Source organism: Dasypus novemcinctus, chromosome 21, assembly GCF_030445035.2.
Source record: "Dasypus novemcinctus isolate mDasNov1 chromosome 21, mDasNov1.1.hap2, whole genome shotgun sequence".
Lineage (NCBI taxonomy): Eukaryota > Metazoa > Chordata > Mammalia > Cingulata > Dasypodidae > Dasypus > Dasypus novemcinctus.
In genome coordinates, this window is record NC_080693.1 from 30887681 (window position 1) to 30900730 (window position 13050).

Below are 13050 nucleotides of genomic sequence, written 5' to 3' on the forward strand. Positions count from 1 at the left end.
ATAAGAAGATGCAGGCGCTGGTCCCTTTACCTCCCTTTGAATAGCAAGGGGTCTAGCACATTCTCCTCCACCCTGACTCTACCTTTGCCTAATTAACTCCAACTTTTTTTGAACACTTTTGGCTATTCAAGTGCACTTTCTCTTTCAAATGAATTTGGTAATTGCCTTTTCTAATCCTGTAAAGTAAGTTGTTGGGGTTTTGATTAATATTGCATTGAATCTATAAGTCGGTCTGGGGAAGACTGACATCTTCACAGTATTTATTCTTCCAATCCATGAACACAGAATGTCTTTCTATTTGTTTAGGTCTTTTTAAATTTCTTTTAGTATTTTTTTCTAGTTTTCTGCATATAGGTCCTATACTTCTTTGTCTGTTCGTGTCACTGCTCTCAGTTCTTCTGGGTATATACCCAATAGTGGCATTACAGGGTCATGTGGCAAGTCTATATTCAGCTTCTTCAGGAAGGTATTTGAGTATACATTCATCACACTTAACTGTCTGTCTCTCATTCTTGAAATTCTTTTTTCAACTTTTGCCTCCCTAGCTAGGCCACAAGCTCTAGGACAGCAGAGACCAAAACTGTCTTGTTCACTACTAATCCCCTAAAGCCCAGCAGCAGGCCTGGCACATCATCAGCACTTGTAGTAGAAAGCCGTTTGCTTGCCTGCTCTGCATCCATTTTCCCTTCTTCTCATAGGAGCAGCTTAATTTTCCTTAGAGGAACCAGCCTCTCCAGCTCTCAGATCTTATGGGTTGACAGGAGGCCAGGTGTGGCCAGTCAGAGTCTTCTATCTCTCTGATCACAATGATTGGTTCAGGATTAGACATGTGAACTAAGTCAGGCCAATGAGCTTCATTACTAAGACTTTTGTTAAAACAACTGGGAAAGCACCTTCTTTCCACTGATGTTACTTGACAGGTTACTTGGTCACCCTCCTATCACCACAGTGGCAGAGCTTGGCAAAGAGTGAAACCAGAAAGGGAAGGCAGGGCAAGATGGTGTCTGAGTGAGTGGACCTTGCGGTCTCTCCTGCGAAGAGGCGGCCGAATGGGGTTGGAGTCTTGCTGGAGCGGGCTGTCTTGGGGGCTTGCAGGTCAGAGGGTGTGTGGACACTGATTTGGAGAGAGTGGCAGAGGTGGTGCTTGCTAAAGGTAGAATTGCAGCTTACAAGTACAGAGATCGGAAGGTATGTGCTGGCGGGACCCTTCCCCCCCTTGGGGCTGGAGGCCAGGGTGTTTCCTGAGAACTCTCGGTTGTGTGGTGGCATTCCTGGGCCCCGTGGTCCCCGGATGCGTGGTTCCCAGGTCAGTGTCCCCTGAGCCCCCATAGCCCGTGTCCCACAGACCTATGTGCCCTGGGTCTGCAGAGTCCCAGACTTCCCTTTCCCAAGTCAAGCGCTCCCGGAGGTCCAGGATTGCCTTAGCCCTCCGGTTTTGGACTGACTTCTGTGGGTGGGAGGGATTTGGTGGGGGCCTGGCTAGTGTGGGTTAAATTTTCTGGTGTTTCCCCCCATTTTTTCTTTTCTTTTTTTTCTTTTTTTTGCACTTGTAGGAGCATACCTGCTGGCTTGGGGAGAGTCTGGGAAGAGAGGAGTGGCGAATCTGCTGAGAAAGCCCGATTGACCTAAATACCCTGGGATAGGAAACTTGGCCTGGAAGAAGGTGGAGACAGAAAATCAACAAGCCCTCTCATAGAATACCTAAAGGAGAGGGACTGTAGGAGCTGCTTTCCAAGCCTCCAATATAGCATACCTGGGGTTCCTGGTGAGGTGTGGGTGCTCTCTCTCTGGAAATTAAGAGTCATTGTTTTCTGTGTGGAGCTGATTCAACAAGGACCCTCTTGAATCTCCTACCGGACCTCTCAGGCAGCTTTCCTGCTGCCTGGGAAAGAGGGAAGTGAGGAAGGGAGAAAAGGGGGAATGTCAGATCCCTAAGTGTTTTATTTAACTAGAAACAGGATTCCTTGCTTGAAACTTTCCCTAGTATTTGGTTGGTTTTTCCTTGTTTTTCCTTCCTCTTTAGCCCCTCAAGGCCCTTTTTCTTTTTTTTTTTCTTTCTTTCTCTTTTTCTTTTTCCTGCTTACTTCCCCACTCCCTTTTGTCCCCTCTTTCTTTCTTTCTCTCTTTCTTTCTTTCTCTGCTTTCTTATTCTTTTTACGTTAGGTGCTGCAGGGAATGATTCACAATTGCTGTATTTTCTCATCCTCCGTTTACTCTTTTCTGTATGCATTGATTTTGGCCACCAACACTATCCCCTTTCCTCTACATCTTTCTATCCTCCATCATTGATTGTTTCTCTTACATTACACCTCTCTTTGTTTGCCCCCCTATTTTTTTTACTTTTTATTACTAATACCTTTGTTCTGTTTTCTGCCTTATATTCACTCTTTATATTTTTGTCCTCTCTTTTATCTTTCCCTCTATCCTGAACACACAGGCCTTTTAATTCACACTGTATTCCTCCCCATATTCAGATTTTTACATTCTCTACTTTTCTTACTGTTACAACTCTACATACCTTACATGAGTCTAATATCTATTCTCCTATATCTCACATGGTTCCTCTGTTAATATTTACTATCAATACTACTATTATTCATTTTCTTTGCTTACTCCTTTTGCTTTCTCTGGCCCTAATATTTTCCTTCAAGTGAACTTAGTCAACAACAAGGAAATAGAAGAAGAAGAACAAAGTGACAAAGAGAAGACATAACATGCACACAAAAACAACAATTAAACTCCAAACTAGACAAAGAAGCTAAGCAACTGACTAAAACTGTCAAGATAAAATGATGATCAGACAGCAATAAAAAACTACAAACCAAACCAATAATTAGGAAAACATGCCCCAATCCAATGAACAAACTGAAAACCAGGAAGAGGAGCAGAACATCAAACAAGTAATTAAAGATCTCAAAACATACATTAGGGACCAATTTGATGAGGTGAAGGAAGAGATTAAGAATTTGAAGAAAACAATTGGACAGAATACAGAAGAAATTGCAATCATACACAAAAATATAACGGATATGACGGTGATGAACAGCACAATTCAAGAAATCAAAAATACACTTTCAGCAAATAACAGCAGACTCAAAGAGGCAGAGGAAAGATTAAGCGACGTGGAAGACAGAACATCTGAAATCAAACACATAGTAGAACTGGTCGATAAAAAGAGACAAAAAAATCCATCAGGGAATTAGGGACCTGAATGATCATGCAAAATGCTCAAACATATGTATTATAGGCATCCCAGAAGGAGAAGAGAAAGGAAAGGGGACAGAAGGGGTGTTGGAGGAAAAAAATGGCTGAAAACTTCCCAAACCTATTGAGGGAGATGGATGTACTTGTCCAGGAAGCACAATGCACCCCAAATAGCATAAATCCCAACAGGCCTACCCTACCCCAAGACATATACTTGTCAAGTTATCCAACACTCGAGACAAAGAGAAAATACTAAAAGCAGCAAGAGAAGAGAGAACCATTACATACAAGGGAGGTTCCATATGATTAAGTGCTGATTTCTCATCTGAAACCATGGAGGCAAGAAGACAGTGTTATGACATAGTCAAGGTACTAAAAGAAAAAAATTTCCAACCAAGAATACTCTATCCAGCAAAGTTAGTATTCAAAAATGATGGAGAGTTCAAAATATTCACAGATAAACAGAAACTAAAAGAGTATGCCAACAAGAATCCTGCCCTTCAATAAATACTAAAGGGAGTTCTGTAGGAAGAAAGAAAAAAACAAAAGAGACAGAGTTGGAGGAGAGTGTAAGAGCAACTAAAAAGACAAAAACAGAAAAAGAAAATCAAACCAAATATGAAAAACACAAATCCAAAGAAAATATGGCTAATATAAGTAATTCCTTGAAAGTAATAACACTGAATGTCAACAGATTAAACTCACCTATCAAGAGACTCAGACTGGAAGACTGGATAAGGAAATATGATCCATCTATATGCTGTCTACAAGAAACACATCTTAGACCCAGGGATTCAAGGAGGTTGAAAGTGAATGGCTGGAAAACAATCTTACAAGCAAACAATAACCAAAAAAGGGCAGGAATAGCTATATTAATATCAGACAAAATAGACTTTAAATGCAAAACAATTGTGAGAGACAAAGATGGACACTACATTATTAGTGAAAGAGATAATCTTTTAAGAAGAAAGAATAATCATAAACATTTATGCTCCTAAAAAGGGTGCCTCCAAATACATGAGGCAAACACTGGAAAAAACTAAGTGAAGGAATAGATGCCTCTACAATTACAGTAGGGGACTTTAATATACCACTATCAACCTTGGACAGAACATCTCAAAGGAGAATCAATAAAGAAACAAAGACTTTGAACAGTATATTAGAGGAGCTGGACCTAATAGACATATACAGAACATTACACCCAAATACAGCAGCATATACATTCTTCTCAACTGCACACGGATCTTTCTCCAAGACAGACAACATGCTAGGCCACAGGAAAAGTCTCAATGAATTCAGAAAGATAGAAATCATACAAAATAATTTATCTGACCAAGTGGAATGAAACTGGAAATCTGCAAGGGCCAGAGACCCAGATTTGGCACCAAGATTTGAAAGTTAAACAACACACTCTTAGAAAAACAGATGGTCAAGGAGGAAATCTCAAAAGAAATTAATAACTACCATGAAAGTAATGAAAATGATAACACAACATATCAAAACTTATGGGATACAGCAAAACAGGACTGAGAGGGAAATTTATAGCCATAAATCCATACATCAAAAAAGAAGAGCCAAAGTTGAAGAACTAAATGCACACTTGGAGGAATTAGTTAAAAAACAACAAACTAACCCCAAAGAAAGAAAAAAGAAAGAAATAACAAAAATCAGAGCAGAACTAAATGAAATAGAAAATAAGAAAGCACTTGAAAAAATAAACAAAACCAAGAACTGGTTCTTTGAGAAAATCAATAAAATTGACAAACCCTTAGCTAGATTAACAAAAAAAAAAAAAAAGAGAAGATGCAAATATACAAAATAAGAAATGAGAAAGGAGATATCACAACTGATCCCAAAGAAATAAAGACTATCATAAGAGGATACTGTGAAAAACTATATTCCAACAAAAACAACAATTTAGAGGAAATAGACAAAGTCCTAGAAACAGTCTACATTGACAAAAGAAGAAGTTGATGATCTCAACAAATCAATCACAAGTAAAGAGAGAGAGTCAGTCATTAAAAACCTCCCAACTAAAAAGAGCCCTGGGCCAGACGGCTTCACAGGTGAATTCTACAAAACATCCTGGAAAGAACTAACACCAATCCTGCTTAAACTCTTCCAAAAATTTGAAACAGAAGGAACATTGCCTAACTCATTCTATGATGCCAACTTTACTCTAGTACCAAAGCCAAACAAAGACACCACAAGAAAGGAAAATTACAGACCAATCTCTCTAATGAACCTTGACGTGAAAATCCTCAACAAAATACTTGCTAATCGTATTCAACAACACATTAAACAAATTATACACCATGACCAAGTGGGGTTCATTCCTGGTATGCAAGGATGGTTCAACATAAGAAAATCAATTAATGTAATGCACCACATAAACAGATTGAAGGAAAAAAATCACATGATCATATCTATAGATGCAGAAAAAGCATTTGACAAAATACAGCACCCTTTCTTGATACAAACACTGCAAAACATCGTAATAGAAGGAAACTTTCTGAACATGATAAAGAGTATATATGAAAAACCCACAGCTAACATCATTTACAATGGTGAAATTCTAAAATCTTTCCCTCTAAGGTCAGGAACAAGACAAGGATGCCCACTATCACCCCTCCTATTTAACATAGTCTTAGAAGTACTTGCTCAAGCACTGAGGCAAGAACCAGACATAAAATGCATCCAAATTGGAAAGGAAGAAGTAAAAATTTCACTATTTGCAGATGATAAGATCCTGTACATAGAAAGCCCTGAGAAGTCTACAACAAAGCTTCTAGAACTTATAAATGACTTCAGTAAAGTCACAGGTTACAAGATAAATGCACAAAAATCAGTAGCATTTCTGTACACCAATAATGAGTAATCTGAGGAGGAAATCGGGAATCAAATACCATTCACAATAGTAAATTAAAAAATCAAATACCAGGAATAAATTTAACTAAAGATGTAAAAGATTTATACACAGAAAACTACACAACACTGTTCAAGGAAATCAAAGAAGACCTAAATAAATGGAAGAATATTCCGTTCATGGATAGGAAGACTAAATATTATTAAGATGTCTATCCTACCAAAACTGATCTACACATTCAATGCAATCCCAATAAAAATCAACACAGCATTCTTTAATGAACTAGAGAAACTAACTATGAAATTTCTTTGGAAAGGCAAGAGGCCCCGAATAGCCAAAGACATATTGAAAAAGAAAAATGAAATTGGAGGAATCACACTACCTGCCTTCAAAACATACTACAAAGCTACAGTAGTGAAAACAGCATGGTATTGGCACACGGAGAGACACATTAACCAATGGAACCAAACTGAGAGTTCTGATATAGATGCTCATATATACAGCCATACGGTATTTGACAAGGCCACCAAACCCTCTCAACTGGGAGAGAATGGCCTCTTCAACAAATGGTGCCTGGAGAACTGGATATCCATATGTAAAAGAATGAAATAGGATTACCAACTTACACCTTATACAAAAATCAACTCAAGATGGATCAAAGACCTAAATATAAGACCCAAGACCATAAAGACCTTGGAACGCAAAGTAGGGAAGCATCTACAGGACCTTGTAATAGGAAACAGCTTCATGAACTTCACACCAAAAGCACGAGCAGCAAAAGAACAAATAGATAAATGGGACTTCCTCAAAATTAAAGCCTTCTGCACCTCAAAGGAGTTTGTAAGGAAAGTGAAAGGAGAGCCTACACAATGGGAGAAAACATTTGGTAACCATATATCTGATAGGAGACTTATATCTTGCATATATAAAGAACTCCTACATCTTGAAAATAAAAAGACAAACAGCCCATTTAAAAAATGGGAAAACAATTTGAACAGACACTTCTCCAAAAATGATATACGAATGACTGAAAAAAAAACACATGAAAAAAATGCTCAAAATCCCTAGCTATTTGGGAAATGCAAGTCAAAACAACAATGAGATACCATCTTACTCCCATAAGACTGGAAGCTATCAAAAATTTAGAAGACTACAAGTACTGGAGAGGTTGTGGAGGAATGGGAACACTCATCCACTGCTAGTGGGAATGCAGAAGGATCCAGCCATTCTGGAGGACAGTTTGGCAGTTTCTCAACAAACTAGCTATAGATTTGCCATATGACCCAGCAATTCCACTGCTGGGTATATACCCAGAAGATCTGAAAACAAGGACACAAACTGATATATGCACACCAATGTTCATAGCAGCACTATTCACTATTGCCAAAAGTTGGAATCAACCCAAATGCCCATCAACAGATGAATGGATAAATAAAATGTGGTATATACACACAATGGAATACTACTCAGCTGTAAGAACAAATACACTACAAACACATGTGATAACATGGATGAATCTTGAGAACCTTATGTTGAGTGAAGCAACCCAGGCATTGAAGGACAAATACTACATGACCTTTCTGATATGAAATAAGTAAACCAAGCTGTCTCAGAGAACTAGAGACTGGATGATAAACTTTAAGGTAGTTGGAGGGTAAAGGAAGGTTGTGAGCTGACAGCTACTTGGGTGAAATCTATGATAAGCTGGAGGTAAGTATTAGTACAGGGAAGGGATAAAATGGGGGCATAGGGATAACTTTGGGTGGGGCTGCTTGGGCTTTAGGGGTGCTAGGGATGGGAGGATGGGTCAGATGGCCCAAGAAATTGGGAAGAGGGTGAGGAGAACATTTGATCATGGGAAATTGTCAGGTATGTGGTCAAAATTGTGGTGCAGAGAAAACTCTTTAGAGATGTAATATGGAAGGTTGCCTGTTTGGGATGCTTAAGGGGGGGGCATCTGACATAGGACAAGCATCTGGGGAATGTGTGAGTGCTCATTTGTCACAGTGGATTATATCATTGGGTGGAGACCCATACAATATCAGTGCAGGTATACCCACATCCTGGGGAGGACCGATGTTCTCAAACAGAGGGAACTGTATCTCTTAAGAGAATTGGTGGCTCCCAATGGGTTAGGGCAGTCAAGTATGTCAAGCCCTCAACATTGTTGCAAGTATCTCTGAATATGGTCCCTCAAGTAATAAAGATTGATTGTCATGGTGGGCCCTGAGGGGAGTGGGAAAGAAGTGTTGAATACATGGAATCAGGGTAACTGTGGGGCAATGGAAGTGTTCCACAAGATCATGCCATGATGGATATAGGTCATGTTAAATTACACCAAAAATGTATAAAAGTCTGTAGGCTAAAATGTAAACCATAATGTAAAACATAAGATAACTAAAAATTTAGAAAATTGTAGTCTAAAATATAAACCATAATGTAAACCCAAATCGAACCATGTTTAAAAGCTATCGTTTCAATATCTGTACATTAGCTGCACCAAATATAATATGAACATGTAAAAAGATCACTGTTGGGGAAGAGACAAAGGGTTTGATATTGGATATGTGGGAGTACTGTATATTGTATATGTGAATTACTGTGACCTAGACTGAGGAAGAAATGGAAGAAATTGCCTTGCCACTGTACATACAGGGCAACACCTGTAGCAGTGATGAAAGACAAAATGTCGAAAACAAAGCTTTTTCATTTTTCATTTCTTTGATACCCCAATTTATTTTTCCTTTATTTAATTTTTCTAAATTTCTATGTATTCTTTATCTAACCTTTAAATCCATCACTATATTCCATTTTTCTATTAATGGAACCTGGCAATATATTGGGCTTCCTTTTTGAAGAAGTTTTGGACTACAGAGAGGTTCAACTATGGCGGGGGAGGAGCACTTGTGTGGGGTGTCATTAGTGGGCTGCACATGGTTGGGAGGGAATTCTCCAGGGCATGTTACAGGGTACATAGAAAGGTCTGGATATTTTCATAGTGGTTTCAGTTGGAAATGACAGATGAGAGAGTGCTGAATTCCTGACCAGGGAGCTCTATCACTTTCCCCAATGGAACAACAACAATCCCCCAAGTGCAATGACAAAGACCATCCAAAGATGGATGGTCCAGTGATGAGCCCTTGATACTGATGGCTGTGATTATGAATCTCTGTGCCTGAAATATGAACTAGGCCTATAGCTGTGGGGTGCCTAAGAGTTACCTCCTGAGAGCCTCCATTGCTCAAATGTGGCCACTCTCTAAGCCAAACTCATCATGTAGATGCACTGTCTTCCCCCCAGCATGGGACATGACTCCCAGGGATGAGCCTCCCTGGCACCAAGGGATTACTACCAAGCACCAGCTGATGATGTGACTACAAAAAGACCATGAACAAAGAGGTCAACTCAGACTGGCAGAATATTTCAGCCTATATGTAATATCAGGTGTTAAAAACTGCTTTTTGACTTTGGATAAAAAGGGGGAAATGGAACAGACAAGTGAGTTTATATGGCTAAGAGTCTCCAAAAAAGAGACAGGAGGTCATCAGGGGGTGATGCTTATGCATGCCCCAGCAGGGTACCAGAGACAGCCAAGATAGATGGAAACCCAGGTGCTGGTTCTCCTAAGGGCTGCAGTGACCCACAGGTTCTGTGATCAAGGCCAGTGGCTCTGGAGTTCAGGGCCATATCAGTTGGCCCTACTTTGGAGTTTGTGTTCCTGAGTATGATGGAGTTGGACTCAGATATAACCTTTCTACACATGCCTCTTCTGTTACTTTTACTGGACCTGTGGTTGGCATTTGTGTTGGTGTATACTCAGGAGACCTGAATCTCTGAACTGTGCATGATGGCCAGGTCCTGGGCCTCAGCAGACTTGCAGCTCCTACCCTCTGGTTTCTTGGACTTACCCTGGCCAGCTGACAGGGAGGTGAAGAGGGTCAACCCTCACACCAGGGAGCCAAGAGTACCTACAGCTGCAAGCAGAATTGCATCCATCATCCATGTGGAATCTAAACCCCCTCTTGATATAGAGGGGGACTGGACATAACCATCCCAGGTCCACAAGATGTAGGAATAGAGTATGGATTAGAGTGGACTTACTGGTGTTCTGCTAGGGAACTATTGTGATTAGTAAGCAAAGAAACTGTAGTAGTAATGTGGAGAGGGTGGCCACGGTGGCCACTGATGGTCAGGAGAGGGAAGAAGAGACATGGTGTGGGGGCATTTTCAGGATTTGGAGTTGTCCTAGGTGGTGCTGCAGAGACGGATGCTGGATGTTATGTGTCCTGTCATGACCCACTGGAAGGACTGGGAGAGAGTGTGGACTACAATGTGGACCACTGTCCATGTGCTGCAGCAGTTCTCCAGAATGTATTTGCCGAGTGCAGTGGATGTGCCACAATGATGGAAGAGTCTGTTGATGTGGGAGGGGTGGTGTAGGTGGGGTGGGGGATATATGGGGACCTCATATTTTCTTAATGTAACATTTAAAAGAATATAAGAAAAAAATAATAATTAAATTAAATTAAATACTCATAGCTTAAAAAAAAAAAGAGTGAAACCAACACAGAAGAGAGATGGAAAGAGACAGACTTCCTGGATATAGCCAGGCCTGGAGTCTATAACTTGCCATTACAAAGGCAATAAATTCCCTTTTATGCTTAAGCAAAATTGAGTTATGTTTCTGTCACTTGCAATCAAGAGTCTTGACTACTACAACTTGTAAATAAATATTGGGTGTTGAATACATTAAATGAGTGAATAAAGAAAGCCTGGTAAGAGAACGCTCTTCCTAGGAGACTTTCGGAGTTCTCCCTGCAAACTCAGGCCATCCATGAGCACAGAGACAAGCGTCCCACAACCAACTTTGCAGACCACGGAGCAAAACTCAAAATGGCAACACACTTCTCAACATTCCCCTTGCAGACAAGCCAACCCCAGCCCCTGGCTCAGACACCAGCCCTGGGACTAAGCTGGTGAAGGTGAGCTAGCTCTCAGGGCCCCTGGGTACTCCCCCAGCAGGAGGCAGTGCACCCTACCCGCTGCTGAGCTCCTAGCCCAATTCAGGGCAGGCTCCAGCTGCCACTCCCTGCTATTCCCCCTCAGTACATACCACATGGCATTCAATCTGAGACAATAACGGGAAGATGGATGGGTTTTACCCACATCCTTTGGGGGTGTCATCTTGCAAGGGATAAGGTCTAGAGAGGGGTGCAATAGGGAGCAGCAGCAAAGAGATGCCTAGTTAGTTCCCTGTGAGTCACCCCAAAGCAGAGTCCCAGGACAGAAGGAGGAAGAGCATGAGGAGAGGGGCAAAAGGGGAAGGGCAGGGGGCCTCCAGGGCAACTCTCCCACACCGACTGGGGTGACAAGCCAGGGCTCACAAGGGGCAGTCAGAGGTCGAGCAGAATGCAAGGCCGTTCAGGCACCAGGAGGGTCCCAGCCCACCCCACCCCAGCCAGTCCTGGGCAGCAGCCCCTGAGGCACCCAGCTACACTCTGGGTCTCCCCATTTCCTCCAGCCTGGGCCTCTTGCTCCACAAGGCCTCTTGCCAATGACCAAGACTCCTGCCAACCCCATTTCAGCACCTGTCTATCTCTATGCTCCGCCCTGACACAGACACCTCTCAGCCTCCCAGTCCCACTTAAGTCCCTGATGAGTTTAATTGGGTACAGCGTCCAGAGGTATCAGGGCATTTGGTGGTCCCCACTGGGGCAGGAGCCGCTGGGCCTGGAGCCAAAGCTGCAGGAAGGCCCGAGACTTGACCACACATCTCCCCCCACCCCACCCCATGCTAAGCCTCTTACCTTCATGGTGGGGGGCGCAGTGAGAGGGGGGGACAGCGGCCGGTCTGGGAGGGTCACATCCGGGCTGTTGGCCAGCTCCTGCTTCCTGTAAAGAGGCCAGAGAACACAGCAGAGGTAAGTTCCCCTTTCCCTCATCTCTAAGAGCACCACATTTTAATACATGATGCAGAAAACAGAGTTGAGAGTGTCTTCGCAGCTGGGATGGCCTAAAATCTTGAGCACTGACACTGCAAGGGCAGTCCCTGGACTACTGGCCTCACCGAACTTTACCTGGAAACTTGTTAGACGAGCAAACTCCCAGGTTCACACCAGTCTCCAGCGGGCCCAGGAATCTATGTTTTATCAAGCTCTGTAATAACACACACTGAAGTGTGAGATGCACTGGTCTAAAGAGATATAGGTCACAGGACGGGGGCTGAGGCACTGAGGAGGGGGAGAGGCACACACAACTTCCTACCCCTGAGGCCCTGGCCCGGGGGCTGACTCGGGAGGATGGGGCTGCCTGCTGTGTCAGCTGCAGGTAAAACTTATTTTAGGCACTGCCTGCGAGGCCGTTGGAGAGGCAGCCGAACAGAGTCCTGTCACCATGGCAACGCGATTGCGACAAGTTCGCAGCTCTCACGCACTCCCCACTTTCCATCTGGCCCTCACTGGTGACCAGGGAGTGCTTGTTTACAGTCACATCACCAGGCAGAATGCTTGGGGTGGGATAAGGCTTCGGGGCAGTGGTTATGCAACAGGGCCATCTGGGCAGATCCTGGGGGGTCCCTGCCCAGGGGACTCTAAAGTCCTGGGCTTGCCCCGGCTGTAACCCAGGAAGGACAGGAGCAGACAAGGACAATGGTACTAAGAGCCCAAGAAAAGTGCGCTGTGCCATCAAAGCCCCAACTTTGTAGCCCCTCCCTGGGGCAGCCAAGAGAGTCAGCCCAATACCTGGGACCCCACTTCCATGACCACAGAGCCCCCCGCCACCTCGAGGGAAGGCTTCTGCCCCTCTTACCAGCCCATGACCCGCCAACCAGGGACAACAACTGCAAGGGCAAGCCATCTGCAGAAGAGAAGCCCACCCCTGTTACAGAGCCAGGGCCTCAGGCTTGCCCAGACAATGGCTTGCCCTGGCCGCCTTGGGCCACGGACTAAAGAAGAGCTTCCTGCCCGGCAGGCACCCTGAAG

At 43.0% G+C, this 13050-nt stretch overlaps 1 protein-coding gene across 28 annotated transcripts in view; it reads right to left on the reverse strand.

The window, feature by feature from the left end:
* The window catches only part of RAP1GAP2 (RAP1 GTPase activating protein 2), a 244631-nt gene that overhangs the window by 103588 nt on the left and 127993 nt on the right, over nucleotides 1-13050 (reverse strand). For all 28 annotated transcript variants that reach the window (XR_011646816.1, XR_011646815.1, XR_011646819.1 and 25 more), the window contains one exon: nucleotides 11878-11962. Coding sequence is in view for 23 of the 28 variants with exons in the window: in XM_058283763.2 (XP_058139746.1) it covers nucleotides 11878-11962 (85 nt within the window). In the remaining 5 variants the exon portion in view is untranslated. The remainder of the gene's footprint in view (nucleotides 1-11877; nucleotides 11963-13050) is intronic.